This window comes from Aedes albopictus, chromosome 3, assembly GCF_035046485.1.
Source record: "Aedes albopictus strain Foshan chromosome 3, AalbF5, whole genome shotgun sequence".
NCBI lineage: Eukaryota > Metazoa > Arthropoda > Insecta > Diptera > Culicidae > Aedes > Aedes albopictus.
In genome coordinates this window covers 1,496,913-1,521,035 of record NC_085138.1, presented here as the reverse complement: position 1 = coordinate 1,521,035, position 24,123 = coordinate 1,496,913, and the positions used below count along the sequence as shown (strand labels likewise).

The following is a 24,123-nucleotide window of genomic DNA, read 5'->3' as shown; positions in this document are numbered from 1 at the left end:
TTATTAGAATATTTTTGAGACAAATTAAGCGGTCCCAATTTTTAGCAAAATTCAAAACGGAAGTCAAATAAAATTGTCTCTTGCTTAACACAAATTTTTGACTGTTATAATGAAAAAATACCTTAATTATATTTAAGGGGATTTATAACCGGAAGTCTTGGTGAAGCTATCAGCCAAAGTCTTGTTTCTTAATATTTTCCAACTTGTTTTATTTTTAATTTTTCTCAAAGTTCATATAAATATTTCAAGAATGTATTCAACCATTACGCCAGAAATTACTTCGGCGCTGTCCATAAACTACGTAGACTTTTTTTCGGCCATCTCAGACCCCCCCCCCCCTCCCCCCTCGTAGACTTTTGTTTATGTTTATGTTTATGTTTATGAAATTCTTTTCTCCATGTTCTTGGAAATGATTTCAAATTCCAAAGTCCATGGCTAGATACTGTGCCTATCTGATTGTGTCTCAAAAATCTAGTCAATCGGTTCAACATTGACTGAGTTATAGCAGCAAGTGCCAAAAATAAGTGCTCCTGCCCATATGGTCTCAGACCCTACTGATATATTCATAATCTGGGAAGAAATTCAACATGATCGCAATAAAACTGCCCAAGTAACAATCAGCATGTATTGAAGGTTTATCCATGTTTTATCCTGGTTTTATGCGAGCATGTGAAAAAGCTAGTTGTTCTATACTAGTTTTATTTATTTCATGGATATTCACCATCCATTGACACTCCAAGTGACTTAGATGATGCCGTTGATACTACAACGACCTTCATCATGGAAGCTTTTGAAGAAGTATGCCCTCTACAGTCTGTGAAGATCACAACAGGAACCCCTTGGTGGAACTCTGATCTGGCGAAACTCAGGAAACAATGTAGAAAGAGTTGGAACAGACGACGTTCGGCTGGTTCGGAGGCTTTCAGGTCGGCTCGCAAGGCTTACAGGAAAGCTCTCCGGTCTGCTGAACGATCCGGCTGGAAAAACCTTTGTACAAATGTTTCCAGTCTGAGTGAAGCCAGTCGGTTAAACAAAATCCTTGCGAAATCTAAGGATTTCCGGGTGAACGAACTTCGTTTGCTCTGATGAGGAAGTTCTGGAATGCTTATGCAGCACACACTTCCCTGGATGTGTGGATATTACATCTTCGGATGATCCTGATGTCTTTTCTTGTAGTTATGATTCTTTAGCTTCGGCTCGGAGTATTGTAACTATAGAATCGATTGAGTGGGCTCTTAATAGCTTTGCTCCTTTCAAATCTCCTGGGGCAGATGGGATTTATCCTATTTTGCTTCAGAAGGGATTTGATTATTTCAAACATGTTTTGAAAAAACTACTTGTTTGCAGTTTTGCTACAGGGTATATTCCCAAATCCTGGAGGGATATTACTGTAAAGTTTATTCCGAAAGTGGGTCGTGCGTCGTATGAAGAAGCAAAGAGTTTCAGTTTGACCTCTTTTCTTCTGAAATGCTTAGAACGCATTGTGGATCATCATATCCGTGATGTTCATCTGGCCAACGTGCCTCTTCATGTGAACCAACATGCCTACCAATCTGGTAAGTCCACTGTGACTCTTTTACACAAGGTTGTTTACGATATCGAGAAAGCATTCGCTCAAAAGCAATCTTGTTTGGGTGTTTTCTTAGATATCGAGGGTGCCTTTGACAACGTGCCTTTCGATGCCATATTGGAAGCCGCACGGAGTCATGGTATATCTCCAATGATTTCCAATTGGATTCACCAAATGCTCAAAAACCGATATCTCTTCTCGACATTGCGTCTAGCAGGGATTAGGAAATTGAGTGTTTGTGGATGCCCCCAAGGGGGAGCCTTATCACCGCTTTTGTGGAATCTCGTAGCAGATACGCTATTGGGGCAACTCAATAATAGCGGTTTTCCTACTTATGGTTTTGCCGACGACTACCTAACATTGTTAGTTGGTATGTGCAACAGCACCCTTTTCGACCTGATGCAAAACGCCCTTCAGGTAGTTGAGGGTTGGTGTCGCCAATATGGCCTTTCGGTTAATCCGAGTAAAACATCTATTGTTCTTTTCACGGAAAGGCGAAACCGTAATGGCGTTCGACCTTTGCGTCTCTTTGATTCTGAAATCGATGTGACTGAACAGGTAAAGTACGTTGGAGTCATTCTTGATTCCAAGCTTTCCTGGACACCTCACATTGAGTTCAGAATCAAGAAAGCTTGTATGGCCTTCGGGCAATGCCGGCGTACTTTTGGTACAACTTGGGGTCTAAAACCCAAGTATATCAAATGGATTTACACAACTGTGGTTCGGCCAATATTGGCTTATGGATGTCTTGTGTGGTGGCAAAAGGGTGAAGTGAGAACGGTCCAATCAAAATTAGGCCATCTCCAAAGGATGTGCTTAATGGCGATGTCTGGAGCGTTCTCTTCAACTCCTACGGCAGCGCTAGAAGTTCTCTTTGACGTTGCCCCACTACACATTCATCTCAAACAAGAAGCCCTTTCTTGCACTTACCGGTTACGGGTACTCGGTCTACTAGAGGAAACTCCTGTGAACCGCAGTTCAACACACACCTCGTTGTTTCCACTTTTGGTGAATTGGGACAAAATTGTCCTTGCTCCAAGTGATCTTACAATTGTTTGTAATTTTCCATATAGGACATTTTCCACGAAATTCCCTTCCCGGGAAGAGTGGACATGTGGTTATCTGGAAAGAAGTATTTCAGACGGCATCGTATGTTACACTGATGGCTCCCTTCTCGAAGGTCGAGCAGGTGCTGGTGTTTATTCTCGTGAGCTAAGGCTGTATCAGTCTTATTCACTTGGTAGACACTGTACCGTTTTTCAGGCCGAAATCTTTGCTCTTATGTGCGGAGTGCAATCAGCACTTCAGCAGCACGTAATGGGCAAAGTAATATACTTCTGTTCAGATAGCCAGGCTGCTATTAAAGCACTTGCTTCGGCCAACTCCAGGTCGAAGATAGTTATCGCTTGTCGAACTCAAATCGAGGAGCTGAATTCAGCAAACGCTGTTCACCTTGTATGGGTACCTGGCCATTCTTCCATCGCTGGAAATGAATTGGCTGATGAGTTAGCTCGCTCTGGAGCATCACATGACTTCATTGGCCCTGAGCCAGCTATTCCGTAAGGGTATGCGGTATGGGATTTTTTCAAAGCGATACGAAACGAAACGGTATGTGAAATTTTTGATGCGGTGCGGTACGAAACGAAACGAAATTCAAAAATGTTTCGTGAGATCGATACGAAATCAGAATTTACTCGGTATTTTTCGAAACGAAACGAAATATTTGTAAAAATTCCGCGGAATTTCGCAGTATTATCAATTTAGGGCAAATTTGCATTTTTTCCTACCGCTGGCGTGGATTGTGTTTCCCTTAAGACTCTAATTTGCCACAGTTAGGTGTTAGAACATTTGTGGAAGGCGGGGGGGGGGGGGTATGCAGTTTACTTGAAACTTTGTACGTGACTACATATTGTACACATCTCACTGCATACGAACAATCAAGTAAATTGATGCAAAGTTGACTGGGTTAGCACGCGAACTGCTCTTAGTAGGTCCTCCTGCCCAAATTTTTAACCACAGATATTGAAATTTTCAACAATTGCATTAATAACCTAACAAGATTGCTCCAACGACTTAATAAATACGTTGCATCATTGCGATGATGTTATAAAATGTAGAGACTGTTTATATAGAGACATGCAGAGACGACTTCTTTTGACTGTTGTTCTTCTTCTTCGTCAGGCTTTGTTTTCATAATTTTGCTGGCGTTCTCGATAGGTAGCCGATTTGACAGTTCGATAGATAGATTTGGATTCACTCTTTGCGGGACTGTGTTATATACAGACTGTAATAAAATGCTCAAACTTCACTTAGTGAAATTAGGAAAAACCGCTACGTTTCATTTAATATCGAAATATCCAATGTTCAGTAGTTCAGACACCGATAGTCCTATAGCACCCCAAACGAAAAATGGTTAGCCAGAATTTTCCTCTGAAGGAGACTCTAATACGAGTCGAAATGTTGGGAAAATCCAAAATTTTCGTTTAATTCCCCAAACCTGCAGTGCCGGAATCGAAAGCTCTATAAGATGCTCTAATGCCGTTTGTTTATCATAATTCTGAAGCATATGATAAGAAACATAAACTAGATGTTTACCATAAAGCTCCGTGGATAGCGTAACTTCTGGAGAGATTGTAGTCTAAAATCTCAAAAAAAAGTTGATAGATGCTTGATTTTCTCACGAAATACCCAGTAACCAGTGTCTTAAACCTTCAGGTCTTTCGATTCGGAACTTAAGGTTCAAAAATCAACTAGCTTAAGAGTTATTTTGTTAAAATAGATGAAAATAATAAAAAAAACATATTTTTTCATAATTACGCAAAACTAAAAAAAATGTTTCACTCGTTCAGAGTTTGTTGGCGAATAACCTGATGAAATCCAGCTAACAAACGTCTTTTTACCGAATTTAATAGGAGTATTTATTTAACGCGTAAACTGCTGATTAATGATCATCCTAATTAAACGTCACGATCACCAAGGCAATCTTTGGTTATTTCATTCGCAATTTCATGAAATGTTACAAATAGCAGAATGTTATGGTTTAAGGATCGTTTGCAGTTCAGAAAGATTTTTTCGGCCTATCTTGATGCGTGAAAAATTCCATGTCTGAATCGGTCAAGAAACCGTTTTTCTTCGATTGCAGTACGCAGTTCTGAAGGAATGACAATTCAAAAGGCAGTCTTTGTAGCATGTTTCCGCCAGGAATCGCTCAAGAAATTTCTTGAGCGATTCCTTATCAAGAAATTGGACTCTACGCAGCAACTTAAAGTGTTTAGTGAGTTCCCTTTGTGAAAATGTTGGCTGGGCACATAGCGGAGTTATCATTTGTCGTGCTCATCCTACCTTTTGGTATTTTCAAATCATACCTGAAAGGGAGCGTCCATAAATTACGTCACGCAAAAAATGTCCATTCTCAACCCCCCCTCCCCCCTATGTCACACTTTTTGTATGAGACCTCTGAAAATTTTGTATGGGTTGTCACACTTTACTAACCCCCCCTCCCCCCTAAAAGCGTGACGTAATTTATGGACGTTCCCAAAGTCTTTAAAGAAATTCGTTGAAAACCATCAGCATGAACCCCTGCAGATGTACTTGAAAAACTTTAAGAATACCGCTACGAACTCCTTAATAAACTCTAAAAAAAATAAAGATTTAGAATTCCTTTAGAAAGGGAAAATAATGTACTGAACGGAAACTATTTGAGTAATTCCATTTGAGGTCCATTCCTCACTTTAATAGTGAATCCCTTTCAAGAGTTTCAGTGGAAATTTAAAATATTTCAAAAAGGTTTAACCAGAAACTTTTCCATGGAACAAACCGAATGTGTCTTAACCTTTCAGGACGCACGGCATCAAGCAACCGAAACTGCACTGCGCTCGCGCTGTATACGAAGAGCGAGGTTTTTTGTTAGTGTTGTACTTTTTATAACAGCGCGCGCGCTGAAGGGTTAATCGATTTCTTCTGGAATTTCCATTTTTTATAGCGATATCTCCTGAGAGAGCTTCCAGGTTTTCTGAAAACTTTTGCTAGTACATCCCACATAATATTTCATCTAATCCTGTTATACTCCATTACTGTGTTAAAACTTCTTATCGTGAATCTTAAATGAAGATTTTTTTTACATTTTTTTACATTTGGTTCCATCAGGGAATTTAAACAAAATATTATTTATGGTCCCGCGTTGAAAGCATCCTCCCAAGTAACACATTTGTAACAGAAAAGTCACGGCGGCACAGGTTTTGTTGCGCAGATGTCACTGTGACTTACTTCTAGCAAGTAAGTGTTAATTTGTAAGAAGTAAGTCACAGTGACTCCTGCGCAACAATAACCTGCGCTACCGTGACTCTTCTGTGACAAGTGTGTTAGATAAGGTCCTAGATAAGAGGTATATTCAAATTTTGTTTTGTCTTTATTATAGAAACTTTCAGCCTGGCACTGGTTCGTTTCTCGATATTCGAAATGATTTTATAACAACTTTCAGTAACTTGAGATTAGCAAGATCTCCGATAGATGATATGGACATTTACGATTTGAACTTGTTTTCGAAATTTATTAGACATTCCGCGGCATTCCGTTTAATTTCGTCAAATTATATTTTTTGAAGGCGAAATTTTTCGAATTTGACGAAACGAAACGAAATTTAAAATCATAAATTTCGCCTAGTTGAATTCCGTGGAATTCCGCGGAATTTCGTTTCGAGGTGTATTTGGCGAAACATTTCGGTATACCGCATACCCTTACTATTCCGATATCGAAGTGTTGGATTAAGCTTCAGATTCACACCTGGGCTGTCACTCAACACAACAATATTGGAATAGTTTGGAGTCATGTCGTCAAACCAAATTGTATAGTGCTGAGCCATCTCTACGGGTGGCGAAGTATCTAACTAATCTGTCTAAGCAGAATTGCAGCATGCTGGTCAAAGCATTGACTGGCCACTGTCGACTCAGCTATCACATGGCGAATATTCAGCAAGCTGATTCATTTGCCTGTGATAGCTGTGAATCCGATTATGGAACTTCGTATCATTTGATATGTAACTATCCAGTTTTCGCGCAACTGCGTTTCCGAGTATTCGGTAAACACTTATTAAGTGAAACTGACTTCAGAAACCTGAATCTTCAGGATATTCTGTTGTTCTTAACCCGCTGTGGTGAAGAGCTATAGGCTCTCTTTCGCTTTATGCGTTATTACAGTGCCCTTTTCAGGGCGCTGTTTGAACCCATTGTGGTTCGCTTGTGCGTTAGTACCCTCTTCCAGGGTATTTTTCCTATTTCCCTACCTGTCCCTATCCCCATCCAAATCCTTTTTCCTTCCTTTTCCCTCAGGTAGATGATGAAATAGGCTGTTATTTTGGCGATGGCACAAATGTCCCAAATGGAGGATAACGTGCCTCTGGAGCCGGCCTTCTGATACCTGATACCTGATACCTGATGGTCTCAGACCCTACTGATATATTCATAATCTGGTAAGAAATTCAACATGATCGCAATAAAACTGCCCAAGTAACAATCAGCATGTATTGAAGGTTTATCCATGTTTTATCCTGGTTTTATGCGAGCATGTGAAAAAGCTAGTTGTTCTATACTAGTTTTATGTGGTAGTTTTTTACTTTGCACCTTTGGCATTCCATAAAACTATCATATAACTTCTGCTATAAACATCTTGAGTTAAGAACTTGCAAGTAGTCATGAATTGGTCTTATCGCTTATTATATACCATTTCAATAAAACTTGCATTTGCGACTGTTATCGGAGAGATTTTTTGTAAACAAATATACATCACTGTGAGGCAATGCTTAAAACCATCAAAAGATTTTATGGCTGTAACTTAGACCAAAAAATGCTGTGATAAAACCGTTGGTTCTATCATGAGCTCAGTTATGACCACCTCAGGAGGGTTGGCCCTATTGGAGAAATCATCAGGAACAAAGAGTTTCATTAGAAAAATATGTCGCCTAGCCACGATAATTTATGTAAATACAGAAAAATCATTACTCAATTTTATGATTTCATGTACAGCTTAAGATCAAGCTTAACGGTTCAACACGTTTCCGTCATTTTATTTTCAGAATAATTACATAATGTGTTTGAAACTCCGCTATGTTGAAAAAAAAAACCTTTTTTGCACCCAGTTCCACCGAGTAGATTAACCTTCACGTACCCCCAACATCTCATTTTCAAAATGCTGTCATTTCGTCAATTTTCATCCAACTTTTTTGAAGTCGCCTTCAATCGATCATAAATTGGTGCAAGTTCATTACACTCAAGTGGCCATGCAATATCCGGAGCCATTCTGTAGTTATTCCGGATTGTACTGGGTCAGGTAGGGTGCGGAAATGGCTAGAAATGATCATTTCGTGTGTTATTGTGTTTGAAACATCGATTTTCAGCGGAATTTTTATTGCGAACAATAAAACACAACTGCGATAATCAGATTTGAATAAGTTGACCCATCCGGATTACCGTGACAGGTTCCACTGGGGCCTCATTGGGGACACTTCTGGTTTTCATCTGAAACATGTCGTGCGACATATCAAACTTCATGATTTCGATTGACTGAGTCAGAAACGATACCCTGAAATCTGTATCAACTAATATGGCCATCCTGGAGCAACCAGCATAGGTTCCACGGGGGTGATATCAGGGACATTTCTGGTTTGCAACTACGACATGCTGTGCGACGTATCAAACTTTATGATTTCAAGAGAATGGGGCCGAAAAAATTGACTGAAGTATTTAGCAACTGATATGGCCACTCCGGAACACCTGAAATAGGTTCCGTGGAGGCCTCTCAAACACAATAACACACGAAATAATTCCTTTTAGTCATTTGGCAAAACAGAGTTTGCTCAAACAGCATTAAATTAGGCAAGGAACCATAATACTCACGCTTTTTGCACCATTTCATTGCAGAAAGGGAGAATTGACCTTCTCATCATACAACAATTCAGCTCATTACTTCAATTCTAGCACTCCTAAGCTATTTAGCAAACCCATGGAGACGCTTGGTTGTTAATTTAGGCTCTTCATTCCAAGGTGCACATGGAACAACGAAGCGGTGCGTCATGTAGTGTATGCAGCTTATGCTCGATATTAAATAAACTAATGAGAGGATGTTTTGTTCAACTTGAAACGCAAACCAAGATCTTTCAATGCGGTTTAGAAGAAAAGCAAAGAAAACAGATCTTAATCTTCCGTAACTCGCGCGGTTGGCAACCACCGTCAGCCCCATGCTACAAAAACGAGATTTTTTGAACGTGTTGTGCAAAATCTAACAGCGCGATCGCTCGAGGGTTAACAAATCCGATTACAAACAATTACTCTTCCCTTCCCCAAGAGTTGATGTCAGTCATCAGATTTCAAAAGTGGTCGTAAATTGACATTCATCTATTAACTAACAATTGCTCCGAGGTGAACCACGCCTTGACTGAAACGTCTTCAATAACGATGAAAGCAATAAACTAACAAGCATTTTGAAACTTCAGGGACAAATGCAGTCACCAATCCATGTACAGACGGTATATTTCGACGGTATATTGGAACAACATGTTTTGCATGGCTATAATTATCCATTTATCGCAAAGCACAAACAAGTCACATTTGTCGCGCAATTTCATATACGCCTAGAACAAACACTAGAACTATTCTACATTTTCTATTTCGACACTCTCACTGCGACTTACCTCTTGCCATGCACCTCAAACAAATCATAATTTTCCTAATTAGTTGTTTCCACGTCGAGTGGAATCGCGTCGCTTCGCTGACCTCGTCGGCGTATTCCAACTTTTGGAAAATCTTCTGATACTTCCTCTTCTGATAAATTCCTTCACCTCGCAGCTCCACGATATGACCCACGTCAATAATGATGTTTCCGGCATCGTTGAGTCCGAAATGGGCCTGTACGTTGACACTGTCCTCTCGGGTCATATTGCAAGCCGCTCGTACGGTTGTCGTCGCTTTGGGAGGGGTCATAGGCTCGGCCGAGGTACTATGATGCAACGGTCCCATCAACGATCGGTTCAAGGCATCCAAAACATCCAGATGGACGTGCTGGATGGCAATGCCGGTGGGCTTTTGATCCTTGCCCTTGGTGGATTGTTTTGGTTTCGTTCGTGGCTGAACCTGATCCAAGGTCATTCCATACTCGACCTTCGTTCCTAGCTGAAGCAGATATTCGAGGGCTCGCGGTTGCGGATCTACCGAAATGGTGGCGTCTTGCTCATTCACAAACACGTAGTCGCTTAGATCCAGATCGTCCTCGATCCCCGCCGGGTCGTCATTGATAATACCGAACGAGGCCGCGTTATAGTTTCGATGCTCTAGTGAGGATGCAATGAGGGTTGACTTCAGCCCATATTCGACACTACAGCTCACGTCACTGCCGGCAACGCTATCAACAACTGAGCCGAGCCTCGGTGCAACTGTTCTGTTATCTTTCTCTGCCTTGCTGCTACAGACGACGCAACCACCAACGTCAAGTAGCCACAGGGCATTTCTGCTTTTATCAGCAAGATGTTTGCATTTTCGATTACCGTTAGTTGCAGAATCGCTAAATCGCGAGTTGCACGGTAGATTGTTTGGAATGGGATTTACTCGAGCATATCCACTCGCACCACGCTCTCGCCCAGTGCCAGTGTCCGCTGGTATTGGATCCGTATTATTCTGGCTCGCGGACTTTCCGAGCGACAACTTTTTGAACCACTTCATGACTTATAGAGAGACGATTTTTTCCGGACTGCACAAATCGACGGAATCGGAAGTTTCTCATCAGAACAACGCCTAGATTCGTTGCTGTGAAATGGTTTTGGCACCGACTCACCAACGCTATCGATGTTGTGCAAGGATTCACTAGTTCACCACTGTCGTGGCACAGTTCTCCCACAAATCTCGTAAATCTCGTTTCAACATTTCTCGGACTTCATCATAAAACAATATAACTTTCCGTCATAAATTAAACACTTTCTCAGCGTGACACGAAAAACCCGAAACCTCCATCCAAATTCTTTGCCTACCAAAACATGCAGTCAGTAACGAAACCTTTTCCTTGTTTCCATAACCTTCTTAAAGTGCTTCCATATGCGCGCAATAAATTACACGCATATGCAAGACTCGAGTAGTTTACCAAACAACTCTAGCGCGTCGTTCTGCCATTCTTGTTTAACCTACCTACTTCCTATTTTCTGCTGTACTCAAAACTTAGTTCTTAAGTGTCAAGTAAAATAAAATTCATTCCTATTCGTAACTCCACACCGAGTAGTCGCGTTGTGAAGATATATCTCTGTATCCGAAGTCCGACATGCCTCATGGCTGACCGTGACGAGAGATAAGTGATTAAAGTGCGCCTTCGTATAAAATCCATGCGACAGAAGTGCAAAAGTCGTCCAAAAATAATAACCGTCAAAGTGCAGCTTAAGCTATGGGAAACGAATCGTCAACCCCGAAACCGGTGACTCACGAGCAGATCGTGAGTATCATCAACGCCAGCAACGTAAAAGAAAAAGTGCATAGTGAAAAAACCGCCAAATCGGTAGAATTAATCGCATACATTCTACTAACGGTGATATGTGTAGCCACCTTGTTCCTAGTGTATCGACTCATCGTCAAGTACGAGCGAATCAAAAATCAAAGGGTCGTTGATCGGGCAATAAGCCTAAATAACGTCACCACATCTACGGCACCAGCGCATTAATCGAAGAACAAGAACAGACAGTGGACAAAAGTACGCGAACATTTAGACGCTAAACATAGAGGGAGTCAAATTAGTGAAGAGTGAAGAAGAACGATTTAAGTGAACTGACAACATAAGACGAAATGAGTGAAAAGATGAAGATCTGGCTAAGCGTAGCAATTTTGCTAACATCATTAATAGTGGGATACCTTCTGTGGGTATTCCTAAAGGAAGAATTTAGTGACATTCACATCTTACGATGTTGAACATTTACACAACCAGAACCCGAACATAGTGCAATGCGTGTGTGTCAAACCGCTCGAGAAGCATCGGAAAGGTAGCATTGACCAAGAGCAGACTTATGCCGATGTCAGCTGAAACCGCCGCTCTTCCAGAACCAGCACATGCAGCGAAACAACAGGTGGCGATGGACACTGGCAGTAAACGATAAGTAGAACAAATCTTTATAAATCTCCTAATGTTATGCCGAAAAGGGTCATTATTGAAAAAGTAGGAATTCTACTAAAAATAGAACAGCATTTTAGAAAATCTATAAATCAAAATATTTCCAGTAATACTCTTGACGCACATTTTAATAAGGCTATCAATTTATTCGCTGAAATAGATGAGCTTCTTTTAGAAAACCAAGACGAAATTCCAGATAAAGAATTTTTTACTTTTACTAGACAATCAAGAAACGCAATAGAATATATTAAAGAAAGTGTCCGAGTTAGGAAAGTAACCAAAATTAATAATTTAAAACAAGTGGAAATGGCCACCGAAAATCCTTTTGATGCCAAGCTAGCTGCATCGGTCTTGATGCCATTCGACGGCGATGCCGAAAAACTTTCCGCTTTCATTGACGGTGTAAAATTTTTGAAAAAGGTGTATACCCAAGCACAACACGAAACGTTAAAGCTATTCCTTTTAACGAGAATTTCAGGTAAAGCCCGAGATGCATTACCTAACAATATCCAAGAGACTACTATTGACGCGATGATTGATCTCATCAAATCTGCCTGTGAAAGTAAAACTACTGCAGAACAGATATTGGCAAAAATTAAATCAGTCAAACGCGGATTGTCAAAACAACAATATTGTCAAGAAGTGGAAATTCTTTGCAATAAGCTTACCAATATTTACGTGAGAGAGAATGTTCCTCACGCGACCGCTAAAAAGTTAGCCACCAAAGCAGGTTTGGAAACTTTGATTAACAGTACATCTAACGAGACAGAAAAAATAATACTGCAAGCAGGAACATTTTCGACAATCGAAGAGGCAATCCAGAAAGTAAATGAGCTACCGGATAGTGTCGAGTCCAGTAACAGCATGAATCGTGTATTCCACGTAAATTCAAAAAGAATCATGCAAAAACGACAAACTCAGTACCGAGGGAACTATAATGTTGCTCCTCGTGGTTCCCATCAAAGTAATCAGCGTTACGGATCATACCCGATACGTTTTAATAACAATCAAAGTAGACCGTTCCCAAATAACAACAACTACCGTTACCGAACAGACAACCGTGGTCATGCACGCGGTTATCCGCGACAATTTAACAGAATATATTTTGCTGACAATCAATCGAGCTCACCAATGCAAAACGTTTTTCCCAATCCGCCCCCGGGCGTGCAAAGCCAAGGTCAGCATTTCGCAAACGCTAATACAGTACAACCACCGAATATGACTCAACCAAATCAACCTTTTTTTGGAACAGTAGGGCAGTATACACAATCAATGTAGCTGTCTCCAATTTCATTAATGTGCCAATTAGCGTATCTAATAAAAACTGTTCGTTCCTGGTAGATTCAGGAGCAGACATTTCATTATTGAAAACACGATGTATCTCACGTCCAATATCAATTAATCAAAATAATACTTGCGTTTTACGCGGAATAACACCCGGTGAAGCTACTTGCAGAGGAACAATCAATTGTTTTTCTTATATACAAAATACAGCTGTGAATAGCCTGTTTCATCTGATAGAAGACGATTTCCCGATACCAACTGACGGTATACTGGGAAGAGATTTCCTTACTACATACCGATGTGAAATAAATTACGATACGTGGATTTTAGCAGCATACGTAAATAACATCCGACTTGAAATCCCAATTTGCAATAATCTAAATGGGTCTGCGTGGATACCAGCTAGATCTGAAGTATTTAGATTGATAAACAATTTTAATGTTCATGGAGATGTCATAATTAATTCCGCTGAGCTTGCACCAGGCGTGTTTTGTGCCAACGCCATTGTGAATAGTTCCGCACCTTATGCTAAAATTATAAACACTAATGAATATCCTGTGCAACTTGCAAATTTTAATTTAAAAACTTCCAATCTTAACGACTTTTACATAGCTAAAATTGACTGTAATAATACAGATAGAATCGAAAAATTGAATGCAGAACTAAATTTTAACGATATACCTGCATCCGCCAAACAATCTTTACAACAATTATGTCACGAATACAATGATATATTTAGTTTAAAGGATGATTTATTAACGTGTAACAATTTTTATCAACAAAAAATTAGCCTAAAAGATAAATCACCGGTATACATTAAAAACTACCGGAATGCACAGTGTCACAAGGAAGAAATCTGTCGTCAAGTAGATAATTTAATTGCAAACGATATAATTGAACCTTCGGTGTCTAGTTACAACTCACCATTATTACTTGTTCCCAAGAAGTCAACTACTTCCGAAAAGAAATGGAGATTAGTAGTTGATTTTCGTCAATTGAACAAAAAATTGCTTGCGGATAAATTTCCTCTTCCAAGGATTGACGATATTCTCGATCAACTTGGCAGAGCCAAATATTTTTCGACGCTTGATCTCATGTCAGGTTTTCACCAGATTGAGATCGAGAAAAATTCCAGAGAGTTCACCGCGTTCTCGTTGCAGGAACGTGGACATTTTCAGTATAAAAGATTGCCGTTTGGACTAAATATAAGCCCAAACAGTTTCCAACGAATGATGTCAATAGCACTCAGTGGCTTGAGTCCCGAGTGTGCATTCTTGTACATTGACGATGTTATTGTCGTAGGTTGTTCAATTGAACACCATCTGAAAAACTTGAGGAATGTTTTCGAATGTTTCAGGCAAAGAAACCTGAAACTGAACCCTTCAAAATGTAATTTTTTCAAAGCAGAAGTTACATTTCTAGGTCATAAAATCACTGATAAAGGTATCTTGCCTGATAATTCAAAATTTGATGTAATAAAAAATTACCCACAACCTCAAAACGCAGACCAAGTTCGAAGTTTTGTAGCCATGTGTAATTATTACAGGAGATTTATTCCTGGTTTTGCAAATATTTGTTGTCCTTTGAACAAATTATTAAGAAAAAATACAGTTTTTGTGTGGTCAGAACAATGCAAGTCCGCCTTTGAAACATTAAAGACTATGCTACTTTCACCACAAATATTACAGTATCCAGATTATCAAAAACCATTTATATTGACTACAGACGCATCAGATTTCGCTTGCGGGGCAGTTTTGTCCCAAATGCATGGAAGCAATGATCTACCTGTTTCTTTCGCCAGTCGCGCGTTTACAAAAGGCGAAGCAAATAAGCACATCATTGAGAAAGAATTAGCCGCTATTCACTGGGCTATCATGCATTATCAACCCTACTTATTAGGTCGTAAATTTTTGGTGCGTACTGATCACCGACCGTTAGTTTACCTCTTTGGAATGAAGAACCCTTCTTCAAAGTTGACGCGAATGAGGATTGATCTCGAAGAATTCGACTTTGAAGTAGAGTTCGTCCCAGGTAAAAGTAACGTTGTGGCTGACGCATTGTCTAGAATTAATATTACATCAGATAAATTAAAGTCAATTAACATTTTACAAGTACAGACCAGGTCAATGCTACGCAAACCTTGTTTAGTCAACAATAACATACAAAGCAGAGTACCGGAGCCTGATCAACTCCACGTGTATGAAGCAGTTAGCAATGAACAAATACATAAACAAAAAAAATTGCAATTTTCATTACATCAAAATAAAAATAAATCAACTATGGCAATTCTTCTCGAAAAAAATTTCAAAACGAGTCTAACTCTAGCGTTAGGTCTCACAATTAACAATGTTAACTTGCCAGAAATATTTAAGCTGATTGAAAAGGGTACCCTACAATTAATGAAACAAAATAAAATCGAAAATGAGTGTATTGCTATTTCGACTAGCGATACCATATTTAATTATATAAGTATCAATGATTTCAAAACAATAGGAAATCAAGTTTTGAAAAATATTAAAATTATCATTTATCATCCTCCTAGAAAAATAAACAACCCAAACGAAATTCAAGCTATTTTACAACATTACCATAGTACACCAATCGGAGGTCATGTTGGTATTAACCGATTGTACAAAAAATTGAAAAATTTATATATTTGGTCAAATATGAAATATTTAGTTACTAAATATGTCAAATCCTGCGAAATTTGTAAAAGGAACAAACATTTTTCGTCGGTCCAAAGTAAAATGATAAAAACTTCAACTCCATGCAAATCATTCGACATAGTTGCAATAGATACGATTGGACCATTCACAATGAGTAGCAAAGGAAACAGATACGCAGTTACTATACAATGCGATCTGAGTAAATACGTCATAGCTATACCTGTTCCGGATAAATCAGCTGACACGATTGCCAGAGCAGTAGTGGAAGGATGTATTTTGATATACGGACCAATGAAAGCAATTCGAACAGATCAAGGTACAGAGTACAAAGGTATCTTTGAATCAGTTTGTAAACTGCTCAATATCGATCGCATTCTAGCAACAGCATATCACCCACAAACTTTGGGAGCGTTGGAAAGGAATCACAGATGTTTAAACGAATATCTGAGAATCTTTGTCAACGATCTTAAAGATAATTGGGATGAATGGTTATCTTTTTACTGCTTTAGTTATAATACTACTCCCAACTCGGAACACAATTACAGCCCTTTTGAAATAGTATTTGGAAAGCCCGTAAATACATTTGATCAGATAAATCTAGACCAAATCACTCCTATTTATAACCACGACTCATACGTAAATGAAATAAGATATAAACTACAGCTTATACACAATGAAATCCTAAGAAAAATCGAGAATGTCAAACTATCAAGAACAGAAGAAGCAAATAAAGATGTAACACCAACAAAATTGAGCATTGGAGATAAAGTGTATTTAAAATTGGAAAATAGAAGAAAATTAGATATTGTACAAGATGGTCCCTATATAATAATAGATCTAGACGAATCAAATGCTACTATAAAACATCAAACAACTGCTAATATTTTGAAAGTCCATCGAACAAGATTAATTAAGCAAAAATCCTGAAAAATCAAGAATAACAGAATGCTAAAACGACCGCATAAAGCCTATAATTTGTCTCAAAATTTAGAATGGTTACACCATTCTTCCTAAGGAGGGAGGTGTCGTGGCACAGTTCTCCCACAAATCTCGTAAATCTCGTTTCAACATTTCTCGGACTTCATCATAAAACAATATAACTTTCCGTCATAAATTAAACACTTTCTCAGCGTGACACGAAAAACCCGAAACCTCCATCCAAATTCTTTGCCTACCAAAACATGCAGTCAGTAACGAAACCTTTTCCTTGTTTCCATAACCTTCTTAAAGTGCTTCCATATGCGCGCAATAAATTACACGCATATGCAAGACTCGAGTAGTTTACCAAACAACTCTAGCGCGTCGTTCTGCCATTCTTGTTTAACCTACCTACTTCCTATTTTCTGCTGTACTCAAAACTTAGTTCTTAAGTGTCAAGTAAAATAAAATTCATTCCTATTCGTAACTCCACACCGAGTAGTCGCGTTGTGAAGATATATCTCTGTATCCGAAGTCCGACATGCCTCACCACCATATTCGACAGAACCTGCGTTCAGTAACGACTCAACTAAAAGACTGATCGATCATCGATTGGAAATGCATTCAGCTAAACTACCGCTGCAACAAATAGAGCAACATACTCTTCTAGCTTACCAATACATTTCAAACTTCCTCTCCGGATAGAGCTCTCTCAGGTAAAGTAACATAGAAATCGATGTTAGTATTGGTGCGTGCCCAATGCAAACAATGCTCGATACTGGATTGTTTCGGATCCAAACTATACTCGAACAAACTGGTTTGCACAATCAATCATTAGTCAAACAGCACACGCACTTATCGATCTATGACCGACCGGCGCAAACAATGGGTAATGCGTCTTGGAGAATTCTTGGTACGTCCCGGAAGAAAGACACAGCTAACCTTGGTCTTTCGGTCCATGTTTACCCACGACCGATCGTTTGTGCGTTCAATTCAGTTTTTCGTTAGGCGCCGCACTCCTGCAATAGTATTCTCTGCTTTCATCATCCCCTTCTTCACATTGAGCATCCTAAAATCTACAGAGAGCCCACAATAAGCGTGCGTAAGGATGAAGAGAAAATCCTACTGCGTAGGAGACGAGCCCAGGTACAAAGGTTTCAGGTAAGGTTAATTCGTATGATGAAATCGATCGGTTTAATTGCGCCTAAAATTGATACATTTTACATCTTCAAACTAACACAGAATCCAAGTAAATGTTTGTTTCAGTGTATCAACAACGGTCAAGTATACAAAGGATTCAGTGAAAAACAACCCGCCACACGCGCCAATGCTTTTTGTTTGGCTCTCTCTCTCTAGAGAACATGTGCTCTAGGCCTATATCTAAGGCACCCTACACACCACTCAAACCGTTTGACCCACATTGCCACCGCCCCCTGGTTCGTCGAACCAGCTTATGTTTCTGCAACCGTATGACGAACTGCCAAATCGTGTTGCACCAACATCATCCCCCATTTGAAATCGCACTATGTTTGTGCAACAACACTACACACGGTACGATCGATTCGTCAAACATTGGCTCCGCCCACCGTTGGTTTGAGTAAAATCAAACTGGTTTGATTTTTGTCGACCAAACCGTCAACCGTCAAATCGTTTCGACGAACTGCCAAATCGGTTCGTCAAACAGCATCACACACGGTCAAACACAGCACCAACTCAACCACCAACCTGGGGGCGGAGCCAATGTTGGTCAAACCGTTTGAGTGGTGTGTAGGGTGCCTAATGCACGCAATTGACGACTACGGACGGAGAAGAGAGTAAAAAATGTTATCACTGTTGCTCACTTTGTTGCATCAGTTGGTGGTGCATCCTGAATGCATCACTGCAATGGAATGTGGAACAAAACGATGCTGTAAATAAGGGTTTAGGTAGTTTTATGGAAGAGTTTAGAAGATTTTCCACCACCAACAACGAACATCTAGGTATGTGAATATTCCATGAGTTTATTGACCTCCTGAGGGAAACTTTTTCCGCTCCGGAACTAAACGATACCGAAAATTTCCTGATTGATGCCGTCATTCACGTTGCAACCAACTTACTGCAATCCAACTGGAATCTCCATTCCAATTGAAAGAAAAGAAATCGCAAGTCGAATTTTCTGCAAGTATGCGATGGGTGTGTTGAGTACTTGAGAGGTCAATGGAATTTCCCAACAAACTATTAAGAGCAATCAGAGTTGATGACGGAAACTTGTTTGCAAACTTTTAGGAGGCGGTGGTTCAGAATGAGATATGCCAGAAGAGCAAGCTTATGAATCTTCAATGGAAAATTTTTACTGGTGTATGCTCAAATGGATGGTCAAAATAATCGTTTCCATTCACTGATTTGCCTTACAATTACACATATTTCAAAACAGAAAATGCGCCATTCTCCAGACTTTTGACTAAATTAATTCGTTTTCTCAATTGCGATGTTCGGACATTCATATTTTCTTCGGTTTGTGTATCACTCCACAGAAAAGTGCATATTACTAGTGGGAAGTAATAAATCAACAAATATGTTGATCTCTTTTTTCTGTATCATTAAATAAGCTGCATCAAATGAATCAAATTAAACTTGAAAATTTACAAATGAAAATTGAATTCACGATGTTTTATACGTTTTCAATGGTCAAATTGAAAACTTTGAGCAGGGCCGGATCTAAGGGGGGGCCGGGGGGGCCCGGGCCCCGGGCTCCCATATTTTAGGGGCCCCCACAAAAACCGTTTTTGGTTGCTAACATCAGCTTTATTTTGCATATTGCTCAAGTATTGTTCGAAAATAAGGAAAAACATTTTTGGTCATCTCTTCGAGGGGCCCCCACATCCGCTCGGGCCCGGGCCCCCACAATCCTTAATCCGGGCCTGACTTTGAGGTTAAAGTATTGAAGTGCAAGAAGAACGTGGCAAGGAATATCCGAAAATCGATGATTTTCTTTTTCTAAAATGGCCTTGAATGAAATATTGGAACACTCTTAATATGAGTTAATTTAAATTTCATTTTTATTCAAATAATGATTAATATTTAACGGCCTGCGGTCTTGACGCAAAGTCTCAATTTGGCCCGCGGTATGCTGCACCTGGGTCTCCAGTTAGCCTAGTGGTTAAGGCTATGGATCGCACAATCCGGAGACGACGGGTTCGATTCTCGTTCCGGTCGGGAAAATTTTCTCGACACCCTGGGCAAAGTGTATCATTGTACTTGCCACACAATGTACAAAATCATGCAATGGCAGGCAAAGAAAGCCCTTCAATTATTAACTGTTGAAGTGCTCTAAGAATACTAAGTTGAAGAGAGGCATGCCAAGTTCGCAACTCACCACCACTACTGTTCTTGCAGCCAGGCAGGCAAACCCACGGAAAATATTTTGATTTCTGAATGAAAATTGGCAACTTTTGGTTTTTCTTGCTAGCAATTAAGGTTTTCTGGAAATTTTATCATCAGTCAAGTGTTTCCAAGAAGATTGAGAAACACGTGGAGGCGCATGGTTGTTGATGCCTACGCTATCCATTAGCGTTGCCTTGCCTTCTCCCAAAATTTGAGTTCAGTTAGTGGAAAATTGAGACTGCACAAGTTCTTCAAAGGTTGTATGGGTACTACAATCAGAAAAAGATTTTTTTCATTCAATCAACCGTAGCATTTTTCCAAGTGCCCTAGAGTGTTAGATGAACCTTGGTACTCCTAGCCTACTCTATCAGCTACTACTTAACCAAAAACCGCACTCAAAACGTAAATAAAAATCGACTACTAATTAATAACGCATCAATTATTAGTAGTCGATTTTTATTCAACTGGAGAAACTTTAGCAGTGGTCCTCCAGCTTCCCAGCAGGCAACATTGCTGCATATGGCGCCAAAGATAACAAACAGAAATCATGGCTAATATGTTACACTGCAAAATGCAGTGATATCCATCGAATAGTTTGAACTTTTCGTTATTGAAATCATCGTCATCATCAAACATTTGAAAGCAGTTTTTTCGATCAAAACAAAAGTTTTTGCTATGAAAATATATTCACTGTACTCCACATGAGGAATATAATGCAGTGAATATATTTTCATGATCCTTGTTTTGATTTGCAGCGAGAAAACTGCTTTTTATTTTCCTAAAAATGATGACGGATGCTTGAGCCTTAACCATCATGAATAACGATTTTGATTCCGGATAAAAAAAGTTAGCTAATTAATGAGGCTTGCGATTTGAATGCAGTCTTCAGCAAAATTGTAACTGATAGTGTAGCCCAGGAGTACCAAGGGTCAACTAACCCTCTATGGTTCTTGAGGTCATGCTACGGTCGATTGAATAAAACACATGTCTTTGTAATTTTCGAATTTCGAGCTCAATCGAACGCAAAAACTAAATTCAGATGATTAGAAAGATATTGTAATAACTGTAAAATTAGCATAATGTTAAAATACACGTTAATAAAAACAAAAAAAAAGATATTGTATTTTACTTTTTATTCACATCAAAAGATTGTAATTTTGATGACTTCATTGCAAGATATTTGAAATTTTGTAAATTTCCTAGTTTTAAGGTGAAACATCAAGAAATCCAATTTCAATTTTGCATACAAAGTAACGGTAAAGATGTTTTAATATATATGTAGTAGTTATAGTAGTTACATGAAAGTGCAAGTATTGTTTTTTCTACTACTGAGTAAATCGAAAAAAGATTCAAAAAAAATGCCAGATCGGGTCAGATATTGAACTCAGAACCTTCAGCATACGAATCAGGAGCAGTAGCCACTAGACTACCACGCCATTAATATGGATAGATCTACAGTTCCAAAATACTATTCAGTATTCAGCAAGAAGAAACCTAAAAACTAATTACTAGGGGTCCTCACTAAACAGATTCAATTGCTGCGTAAGCCATGATTTTCTGCTTATTTGAAATGTTTCGTGATTTTGCGAATGAAATAAGTGTCTGTCCATAAACTACGTAGACTCTTAGGGGGGGGGGGGTCTGGCCAAAGTCTACGCTCCATACAAATTTCGAAAATTTTGTATGAACAAAAGTCTACGATGGGGGAGGCGGGGGGTATGAGATGGCCCAAAATAAGTCTACGTAGTTTATGGACAGCGCCTAATCAAAGATTGCCTTGGTAATCACGACGTTTAATCAGTTTTAACAGTTTACGCTGTTAAGTGAATCACCCTACTGAATTATTGACAAAAATATTTCAGCCATTATTAGCTCAATACATTTATCAATATAGTTTTTAATCATAAGTAAAAAGAAAAAAATATACATTGGCCTGGGACACGGTAACCCACTTTATCTAAATGCAGTGACATACGTGGGACCATGCTTAACTCACGGACGGAACGCCGGATTTGAGTCGTCTTTGTTTTGTTCTGTTAGTTTTCACTCAAGGAAGGATTATGGGGCAAAAAAAAAACATGGAGAAATTGAAAATTTTTGAAAATCTGTTTTCCATGCAATTTGCGTACGGAGACTTGGGGATGAAAAGTCAAAAAACGCAGTAGGCAAGACAAAGTTTGCCAGATACAGCTTGTGTTTTATAGGGCACTGCATGAAATTCTCTCCTTCTCTTTCACTCTTACAGAAATTTTGTAAACAACAAGGCCAAGAAACGTCAAAATCCCATACAAAATCAAAACAATGCAGTGCCCTATATATCTTTACTAGCTGTCCCGGTAAACGTCATTTTGTCTACTGTGTTTTTTGACATTCAGTTCCAAGGAAAAGTGTCGCACAAGACGGATTTTCAAATTTCCCCACTTATCTTGACTTATCGGACACTCTTTTCCATTTTTTTTGTGAACGAACATGTCGTAGCCCTGCACGAATGCAATAATGAATTAATTTTGTAAATCTGTCCACCAGTTCCCGAGTCACGAATATATTCTTTCTATTTTGAAATGCACAAAAATATTTGCCTTGAGAGAAAATACAGATATGTAAATATTTTCTTGTACCGACTTTTCGAACCATCTAAGCAGAATACCCTCTTCGAATGAGTGTAATCAGTTTCGTACCTTTTAATTCCGCCCTAATTGCTTATCCTTTTACAGATACGCGTATTTCGACTATTACTTGTAATCTTCCTCAGTGTCAGTTATCCACAACTGACTGACACTGAGGAAGATTACAAGTTAGGGGCCCAGAATCAAAGGGGTGTAAGTGACCATTTTGTCGATTTTGAGCTGAGCATATCAAAAAATTCTTCAGATTTCAAGCTTTCAGGAACTTTTTTGAGCCTAATTTTACAATGATTAGAAAAAATACAATAAATCGTAGAAAATTGGGTCGATTTTGAAACTCCATACATTTAGTATGGGATGAAAAGTTGGTGGAAAATTTTAAACCTCATTTACTCGAAAGTGGGTTTTTGTCACTTACACCCCTTTGCTTCTAACCCCCTCAAGTGGTAGTCGAAATACGCGTATCTGTCAAAGGATAAGCAATTAGGGAGGAATTGAAAGGTACGAAACTGATTACACTCATTCGAAGACGGAAATATTTGTATTTTCTCAGATAGTCTAGTTGCACTAAAAGAATTGTGCGCTTACAAATGTACTTCAAAGCTTGTCTGGGAATGCATTCTTTCACTGCGCAGGCTGTGCCAAGGGAATTCAGTAAACTTATACTGGGTTCCAGGTCACTGTGGCATTGAAGGGAATGGAATGGCAGACGAGCTTGCTAAAAGTGGTTCCAATTTACAGTTTACTGGCCCAGAACCATTCTGCGGTATATCAAACTGTGCAGTAAAAATGGACCTGAAATGCTGGGCTGAGCAAAGGGTGATATCCAATTGGATGGATGTCAAAAATTGCAATCAGTCAAAACGATTTATAACACCAAATGCTTATAAAACCAAAAAGCTCTTAGAGCTCAACAAGAGAGCTCTATGTACATACACTGTACTGGCCAAGTAACTGGACACTGCCCGAGCAGGTATCACTTGAAAAATATTGACCATATTCCCCGAGCAGAGGAGAATATCAAATTAATAACTACGGAAACACATAACCTGTTTTTATATCTTGTTATTATTTAATAATCAAAGCATAGCTTTTCCATAACACATTTTGTAGGACAATCTCATTTTGTTATGCCCAAGCTATTGATATACATTCACTCAATTACATTTCAATAACATGTTTTGTTGAAGTACAAGTTTTGTTATTGTTGTACTATTTATCAACTTATCAGGATTCACAATGAGACTTACGCAGTCTTAGACCATTATTGGTTGTGTCTTTTGAGCATAACTTTCAGATTATTTTTTTTGTGTAAGAGGATTGTGATAGAAATTAAATGAGCTTAAATTTTTATGTCGATGCAACAAAGACGTTCAAATGTTACTGATATAAAAGCAGCGGCAGAGATTAGTGAGAATTCACGGAAATCAATCAACACTCATTTTCGCTGAAATGTCTCAATCGATAAGCGTGCAGGAATGTATGTTTGTTGTGATTTACTCATTTCGAAGAATTTCGGACAGTTCGAGAGTATACCGTCATGTGGGGTAACTCTGTAGCAATG

At 39.1% G+C, this 24,123-nt stretch overlaps 2 protein-coding genes across 9 annotated transcripts in view; one reads left to right on the top strand and one right to left on the bottom strand.

Annotated features, from left to right (window-relative positions):
• LOC134289565 (uncharacterized) overlaps positions 1-4,949 on the top strand; it is a 246,262-nt gene extending 241,313 nt beyond the window's left edge. Inside the window, exon 2 of the mRNA XM_062855551.1 lies at positions 1,954-4,949. Coding sequence (XP_062711535.1) covers positions 1,970-3,133 — 1,164 coding nt within the window. The 5' untranslated portion in view covers positions 1,954-1,969 and the 3' untranslated portion in view covers positions 3,134-4,949. The remainder of the gene's footprint in view (positions 1-1,953) is intronic.
• Positions 1-24,123, bottom strand: part of LOC109411213 (protein sprint) — an 84,911-nt gene that overhangs the window by 20,368 nt on the left and 40,420 nt on the right. The window contains exon 1 of one of the 8 annotated variants that reach the window (XM_019684709.3): positions 9,255-10,424. The exons of the other annotated variants lie outside the window; for them this stretch is intronic. Within the exon in view, the coding sequence (XP_019540254.3) occupies positions 9,255-10,278 (1,024 nt within the window). The 5' untranslated portion in view covers positions 10,279-10,424. Of the gene's footprint in view, positions 1-9,254; positions 10,425-24,123 lie in introns of those variants that run through there. 8 annotated transcript variants of the gene reach the window in all.